At 45.2% G+C, this 8700-nt stretch overlaps 1 protein-coding gene across 1 annotated transcript in view; it reads left to right on the plus strand.

Moving 5' to 3' along the window:
- Nucleotides 1–5523, plus strand: part of LOC306776136 (pre-B-cell leukemia transcription factor 1-like) — a 61448-nt gene extending 55925 nt beyond the window's left edge. The window contains exons 8-9 of the mRNA XM_079266738.1: nucleotides 244–333; nucleotides 2606–5523. Coding sequence (XP_079122864.1) covers nucleotides 244–333; nucleotides 2606–2698 — 183 coding nt within the window. The 3' untranslated portion in view covers nucleotides 2699–5523. The remainder of the gene's footprint in view (nucleotides 1–243; nucleotides 334–2605) is intronic.
- Nucleotides 5524–8700: the final 3177 nt, after the last annotated feature.

Below are 8700 nucleotides of genomic sequence, written 5' to 3' on the forward strand. Positions count from 1 at the left end.
AGGCTATTGCTCACATTGTGTCCACCATGTGAATAGTTTTTATTCCAACAAGCAGAAGGCTTTAGTTTTTTCCTCATCGAGTTCCTCTTTTGTTTGATTGGGCCTCGTCGTCTCCAAGGATATACTTGCAGCAATGTGCCCTTGTTGTCCCTCTCGTCGTCTTGTCATCCCTCTCTCTTTGCTCTTGAGCTTCCCTTGTGTTGACTCTGACCTTGCTTTGTTTGTTGTCTCTGAATGTTTCAGGTGGATACCCTTCGCCATGTTATCAGTCAGACAGGCGGATACAGTGAAGGACTCACAGCCAACCAGATGTACAGTCCGCAGGGCATCAATGTAAGGATTCTGTTTTCTTCTTCATCTTTCTTTCTCTCCCCACCAATTATTTCAAAGCCATGGGGCTCAGAATGCCACTTAGCGGGACTTGTCTCTGCTCCATGGTCACCTAGTTGATTGCCTCTGTATAGCCCGCGCCACGGGCAGCCCGCTGCCCGCCGAACGCAGGCATGTGGCCGGCCACACATACGCGGAGCCGCCGTCTGAGTCTGTCACGTCGGATCAGGTCCACCGCAGCACCTGCAGCCACGTACAGTCAGCCGCGAGCAAACTGCACAAACAGGTGACACCTCCTGCACTGGACTTCAAATCCCCTCTGACCACCTGACCCGTGATTAGCAGCCCTGGGGCCAGAAGCTCCCACTATACGCCACCGTCCCACTAAAAATAAAACCTCACGCCAGAGGAAACAACTCCTTGTGTGCCATAGGGCTGCGTTCCCCCTCGTGTTTGTCTTATTTTGTGGCAGAGTTCGGAGGGGGGGGGGGGGGTTAGGGGTGGGGGTTGGTTGGGGGAGGGGGTTGGTCGGGGCGCTGGCGCTGGAGGCTGCAAACAGTGGGGAAATTCACAGCGACAAGCCGTGTCGTAAAGGGGAAAATCGATAAGACAGACACAAGGAGAGCAGAGTGTGGACTTGGGACAGCAATCCAAGCGCATTGCTCAGATCATGTTCCTGCCACACTAATGGCCCTGACAGCGAGCCACGCTGAGAGGACGAGGACGGTCACAGCCGCGGCTGGGCTCCTCCGCTGTCGCCGTCGTGCCTCAGTGGCCATATGATAATCAGATGAAATGTCTCCCCCCCCCCCCCCCCGTACAAAAACATGTATGTGTATTCAAATAGCCTCCCCGGCTGCCTCGGAGCGCACCCCCGCAGCCAGCTGTGCTAGCCCTGAGAGGCCGCTAACGTATGCAGGCCCTGTTCTCTCTCAGTCCTTTGACCTCGCAGATACGGTTCTCCTTGGACGCCTGCTTGCTCTACCACATCTTACACTGCCACAGTGTGCTGTGTTATTCACTTTCATACCCTGTAAAGAAGCCCCGCGATGCATAATGTAAGAGCGGGATATCTGTCTCTCGGCTGTTCGACTGTGATTTATGTAGCTCAGGCTAGTAAGTTACGAGTTTTGGCCTCACTGCAATATGCGCTCCACAGTTTTGTTTGATAATAATATTTTTCCAAGTGGCGGTAATTTCTGTCAAAGTTGTCAATCTTGTAGGCGATAGCTAAATGTCATCTCAACCTTGTCTGCCTTGTTTAGGTCTTTAATTCAGAGGAGGTCCAAATGATGCTCCTATTTTATTTTATTTTTAAATTAAAGAAATAAATCTGAAAAATGCCGCTGCAACAGCCTTCGACATCTCACTCTGTGTTTTTGTTAATAATATACATGCTGCATCCAGGAAAATAGTTTTCCAGACGTCTGAAGACAGATTTTATGAGTGAAGAGTTGAGCAAATGACGAGAGAGTTAAAGAAACTATCTTATCTGAAATATAACAAAATGACTGGATAATGACTGCGCGGTTACAGAATGCATGCTGTGGATGATTACAGCCCTGATTACAATTTTGAAAGTCAGACATCCTTCGATCTGACCCCTCCACTTAATGATTACACACTACCGTCTGACATCTTAAATCACAGGCTTTTTTTTTTTTTTTAAATGAAAGGCTGTCGAGGACCATTTCCAGTTATTCTGATGGCTTTAAAACGTACTATTAATATCCTAAATGCTCTCCAACAGGCCTGCCTCCATTGCTCTTATTGTATGTTAATTCCTGCTGTCAGCGTCACAATTAGTGCACATGACGTTGATTGTACTCGTTTTGTTTCGGGGGTCTTTTCACAAAATTCACATATATTATTCATATTATTTAAAACGAAAGTGACAGGAATTTATGTCAAGACAAAAACCTTGCACAGCTTCTCCTTTCGCAGATTTTCTTTTTTTTTTTCATTATATGAATTTGAGTGTGCGGTGTATGACGGGACGGGGACTGTAATTCACTCCCTTTCTGCTTGGCTGAAAACATGATTTTATATTTCTTTACGTCAGTCGTGTTCTGAAATATTAGCTGTAATTCCAGCTCGGTTAGCTTCTCCTCCATTTGGCTTAAGGCTGCGTATATCCCAGCATTCCACGCTGCGCTCGTACACTACCGTGCCCTCAGGACCTTCATTCGTTGTACCTCACTGTGTTGTGACCTGGCTGCATTGAGTAATGAATATGAAAGTAATGCTTCTCTCCCTTTTCTTTTTATCCTCTCAGGCAAACGGCGTCTGGCAGGATGCTCCGACCCCCTCGTCAGTGACTTCACCCACAGAAGGACCCGGAAGTGTACACTCCGACACCTCCAACTGATCCTCCACCCTCACCCCTCCAGCTTCCTCCATCACTGCAACCCCCCCCCCCCCCCCAAGCCCTCCCAGCCACATCCCCTAAAACTTAAGATCAATCCCCATCAGGACTGGACGTGACGTACTGTATGTAGTCACGCAGCGGGACACAGCTGGGGTCTGGGATGACATTTACGGACAAATGTTTCACTTTTCCTATCCGGACTACCACAGCATCGTAAGCAGCCTGTGTAGGGGACTCACATCCACACTTCAGTTTGTACAGTTTCCACTCGATGTCCATGTTGCCTCTTTGTATCGCTCTTATTATTATTATTATTATTGTTATTATGTGTTCACACAGTTAGCAGCGTAACGCCCCACGTCTTGTAAATTGAAATGCTTCCACACTACCTCGATTCGAAATAACAACACGAGAATATTTCTTCGGTTTTACAAATTTTTATAATGATTGGAATTTTGCTGTACACCTCAGCACGCCCTGTCGTAACACCTCTGTCTTTATTCACAGAGCACTGTGAACTCTGTCCACAGTGCCAGAGGTCAACCCTGGAGGGGGATTTTGATACCGTTACGTTTTTATGTCCTTCCAAGTATTATTATTATGTTAGTCCAGTCATATTAGTCAGGTAATAACTCGATTTATATTCAGAACTTCTACAGCAGACAGTGACATATAAGGCATTTTATATTTTATCGCCAGAGAAGCAGGATTTCTGCTCATCTGCAGTACAATAATGCAAAGAATTCACAATTTTCACGCAAGCACTTAACAAATGGAGCGCGACTCATGAAGATATTTGACGTCCTGTCATGCTTGTTGGCTGCAGCCGCCATATTCAAAGAGAAATTGACCTGAAACACTAAATCGACGGCATCAGGATTAAAGCATTAAAGCATTAAAATGCATTAAAGCACAATAACACCTACTGATTCAACTCAAAGGGGTAACATTTGTAAATGACGAAGAGTAAACAACACAGAGGACATTTTTAACATATAGGAGCGGCATATGGAAGAGAGTGCACATATAGAATATGATCAGACATCATCAGTGTGTATCAGTAAGATCAATGTAGCCAAATACTGCTGGTAACCAAATCCAACAAAAAAAATAAAAAATGCATTTCAGATTTTTACGTGCCATGATGTTGGGATTGAACATGCCGCATGGTCTTTCTCTGAATTCACTTTTCATTTGTGGAATTATATTTGTGGGATGATCCTGAGAGCGCGATGGTGCATTCTGAGCAGTTTTTTGCATTTGCGCTCAGGTTTGTGGCACAAATAGAACTCCATATGCAGTCAGTGCTAGAAAAAACTTGCGGTTACTTATCCGGTAACCCCTGTTCTATGATAAGAAAGTAGAATAGTTGAAAGAGAACTGCAGCGTTTGTATTTCCGGTGTTAAAGAGTCCATTCACTTTTTGTTTTGATTTACGAATGACGTTGAAAACGTTACACCCTTCAACACAAACCAATCCAAAATGTGAAATAAAATTTGTGACCTCTGTTGTCTGTACAGTATAGTATGTGGTCGAACATGTATACGAGATATCATTTGCATACTTTGATACCAAAAAGAAGGCAGAATTTGTATCCTCTACATTGGCTTCAGCTTTACCGATGTTTTCTTTCTTCCTCTTTTGGTAGAGGATTGGTTTTTAGGATTTTATCATCTACGATACTAGCGAGCATCTCATCGTGCTCTATACTCTGTATTCAAAGCCAAAAAAAATGCAGTTGGAATACAGAAATGTTTATATAAATTAAAAACGGAAACAAATACACTGATGGCACACAAATCCAGATAATGTTTGGATATATTTTTATGTCTCCATTTTGTGAAAAACATTTTTTTCTTTTCATTTGATATAATGTTGGCTTTGCTACAGGATTGTTTCTTTTTTTTTCACGCTACCATTATATGTGAATTAGCCGAGGAATGCTCTATATACAGTATGTAGATATGCACCTTTACTCGTTTTGATTTTGAATCTTTTGATTTTGGACAGCAGCCATTTTAACGCAGCCTGACGGAGTTCCTGTTGGATTTAAGGCAAAGTCCTCCTCATTGTTTTCGACTAAGACCACCGACACACGCCTGCCTCCAAGATGGCTACTGTCCGAAGGAAGGCGACGTGAAAGGTCTGCGTTAACATCGCCCTTGGTATTGTTTTTTAGCTTAACCGGACCCTCGTGGAAAACAAAACTCAATCCCAACCAGTCGTTCAGCCTGAAAACACAGGTTGGTTTTTTTTAACAGTTGTCGGTGTGTTTGTATTTATTACACATGTATGAAATCATGGATGTTCCAGAGCTACTGCGTGGAAATCAACCACGGCATGATCGCACCAAACAAAACTCACTTAGATCATTCGGGGTGGCTCCCCCCCTCGACTCACCCTCTCAGAATAATAGTGTGTGTGGGGGGGGGGGGGGGGGGGGGGGTCACCGTTGAAGAAACCTACCGGTACACAGAAACCTGCCTCAATCGTGTCTCCTGAAGTCATTGGAGTGAATTGACAGCACCGGCCATGCAAGGCAAACATAAGGATTGTTTTTGCACCCCTCGAAGAAGAAGAAGAAAAAATAACAATAACCGAACTCTACTTTTCACATTGCCTGTCAAATATTATCGAAGCTTCATGTGATGATGCTTTTTAGTTCTTTTGAATATAAAAGGAAAAGAGACATGAAAAGAAAAACGAACAATTTGTAAAACATGAAATGTTTTATTTGTTGCATGTCCTTTTTGTTCTTCAATAAAATAACGTACTGCAATGTTTTGAATGTTAACTTCTTTTTTATAAGGATTTCAGAGTGAAACCATGGAGCCTTTTTTCTTGACAGGTTTGAACTTTTAAGATCTCTGCGTATGTAAAAAAGGTATCAAATGGAAAACTATTGTCTTTTTAATTCCAATTCAAAACCTGTTTTTTTTCTGTGGAGAAAAATAGCTGAAAGGTGTAGGTTTTACGGTCTCTTAATTTGTACTGCCGATGCGTATCCCAAATAAATACTTTCTTCTGTTGCATAAATAAATTGCAGTTTTAGTCATTTTTCATGTCTGCTTTTGTCAAGTTTCCGCCTACAAAGCCGAATCTCACCTCAAACTTGCGCGTGGTTTCTCCTTCAGACGTTTGTAACGGGGTCAAGGTCAGGAGTCACTGTAGGATACAAGTTAGCATGTTGTAGACTTGTCAGTCCAACACCTCTGAATAACATTGCACGCCCCACTTGCAAGTATGCCACTGCACGCAGGCATTTTCATTGCCACTAACATGCCGCCGGAGCTCGGCCGAGCTGCCGAGGGTGTGAAGGGGACATTTTCACAGTTTTCCAAGTGAGTGAAAGCTGTGCGCTCCCGGCAGACAGACACCCCCACCCCCCTCCCCCCCTCATCCAAACACCCTGCTCTCCCTCCGAGGCATGGTTAATGTGCGTTCCCTGAAAGAGGCGGAATCCACACTTATCTCTCTCCTCCAGATGAACCAGACAGGATGTCTGATTCTGCTTCTCCAATTCATCCATCCTTGGGAAATTAAAATAAAATGAAAAAGAGGAAGGGGTTGAAACATTAACTTGCGGATTAGGAAGAGGTTCCCAGGAGCATCTGAAATCGGGGAGCGTGACAGAGACAGTGGGAGTGACATTATGCAAACATGATCAAGTGTAATTACATGGAGGAGCCTCCTTGTTTCTATCAAAGGGCCACTGTTTGAGGCATGAAAGGCAAAAGGTGTTGGACGCGTTCAATTTATTCATGTGCTCCTGAGGAAACCAAAAAGACATCGTGAGGCTGATTCAGTCATTACGTGGTGAAAAGGTGTAAATCCCATTCGGAGTAAAATCGCTGTGCTTGAATTTCTGACTCCTCGAACAAACAGGCCGGATACAGTGCCACACCGGGTCATAGCAAACAGGCCGGATACAGTGCCACACAGGGTCATAGCAAGCAGGCCGGATACAGTGCCACACCGGGACATAGCAAGCAGGCCGGATACAGTGCCACACAGGGACATAGCAAACAGGCCGGATACAGTGCCACACAGGGTCATAGCAAGCAGGCCGGATACAGTGCCACACAGGGTCATAGCAAGCAGGCCGGATACAGTGCCACACCGGGACATAGCAAGCAGGCCGGATACAGTGCCACACAGGGACATAGCAAACAGGCCGGATACAGTGCCACACAGGGTCATAGCAAGCAGGCCGGATACAGTGCCACACCGGGACATAGCAAGCAGGCCGGATACAGTGCCACACAGGGACATAGCAAACAGGCCGGATACAGTGCCACACCGGGACATAGCAAACAGGCCGGATACAGTGCCACACAGGGACATAGCAAACAGGCCGGATACAGTGCCACACAGGGACATAGCAAACAGGCCGGATACAGTGCCACACAGGGACATAGCAAGCAGGCCGGATACAGTGCCACACAGGGTCATAGCAAGCAGGCCGGATACAGTGCCACACAGGGACATAGCAAACAGGCCGGATACAGTGCCACACAGGGACATAGCAAACAGGCCGGATACAGTGCCACACAGGGACATAGCAAACAGGCCGGATACAGTGCCACACAGGGACATAGCAAACAGGCCGGATACAGTGCCACACAGGGTCATAGCAAGCAGGCCGGATACAGTGCCACACCGGGACATAGCAAGCAGGCCGGATACAGTGCCACACAGGGACATAGCAAACAGGCCGGATACAGTGCCACACAGGGACATAGCAAACAGGCCGGATACAGTGCCACACAGGGTCATAGCAAGCAGGCCGGATACAGTGCCACACCGGGACATAGCAAGCAGGCCGGATACAGTGCCACACAGGGTCATAGCAAACAGGCCGGATACAGTGCCACACCGGGTCATAGCAAACAGGCCGGATACAGTGCCACACAGGGACATAGCAAGCAGGCCGGATACAGTGCCACACAGGGTCATAGCAAGCAGGCCGGATACAGTGCCACACCGGGACATATGCCATGTAGGTTTTTAAGAAGAGTACACTGATCATTATCCATGTTACGGCAAATCCAGTCAGGAACAGATTCAGGACTGTCTGAGGTGTTTTATCCATTAACAAATACGTTGGCTGAAATAGGCGAAGAGCAATAAATTACAGGTAACCTACAAAAAAACTCTTTTTGTGACATTTTGTGAAAGCTCACTCACTCTAAAATTGAACTGGCTCATGTACATTTTTAAAAACGAATACGAATCAGATGGCAGGTGTTATTATTTTTGATCTACTGCAAGAGGAGCAAGTCATTCCCACAAATCACCGATTTGCAATTCAAAAGATGCCTTGATGTCTTGGTTTGAGTGAATTTGGCTGAAAGTAATTTTTTCGTGACATGAACTGGTTTCTCGTCAGCATTTTGAGAGTTTCTATATGTATGTAGAAACTGGTTCACCTTGAAGTGTTGATATTTGAATTCAGTTGAAGCGACAGTAGCTGAAGGAAATATAGTTTGTTCTTTTCACTTTTGAGCCAAAAAAATAGAAGTAAAAATGCTTGGTCTTTTTGGACCTTTTCACACTAGGAAAGGCACAGGTGTAAATCATACAATGAACGACGGCTGCATTCCATTTAGCTGCCTCCTAGTCTTGCGCATGCTGGGCTGACTGCTGTTACCGAAGTCTTGTCCTCTATAATGGTTCTGGTAATGACATGCAGGTGAGTATATATTCTACAATATCTTGCTACGTATATGCCTCGCCTATGTTTTGAGCATCCTTTTTCTTACACTATTTCCCATAAGCCCAAGACGTTTGTGGGCTAAACATCACGGCTCAACAGAAGCTGCACGATTCATTCAATTCTATGAATATAGATTTGGGTGATATCGATTCTACACACAGAAACACAGTCCTGACTACGACTACGATCTCGTTGCGATCACAGCGGTTGAATTGGACGAGCACAATAAATTACATCAAGGGGAAATATCTTTGAGGAATGCGGGTCGAACAGCGGCCTTACGAG

This window comes from Melanostigma gelatinosum (genome assembly GCF_949748355.1).
Source record: "Melanostigma gelatinosum genome assembly, chromosome: 4".
Lineage (NCBI taxonomy): Eukaryota > Metazoa > Chordata > Actinopteri > Perciformes > Zoarcidae > Melanostigma > Melanostigma gelatinosum.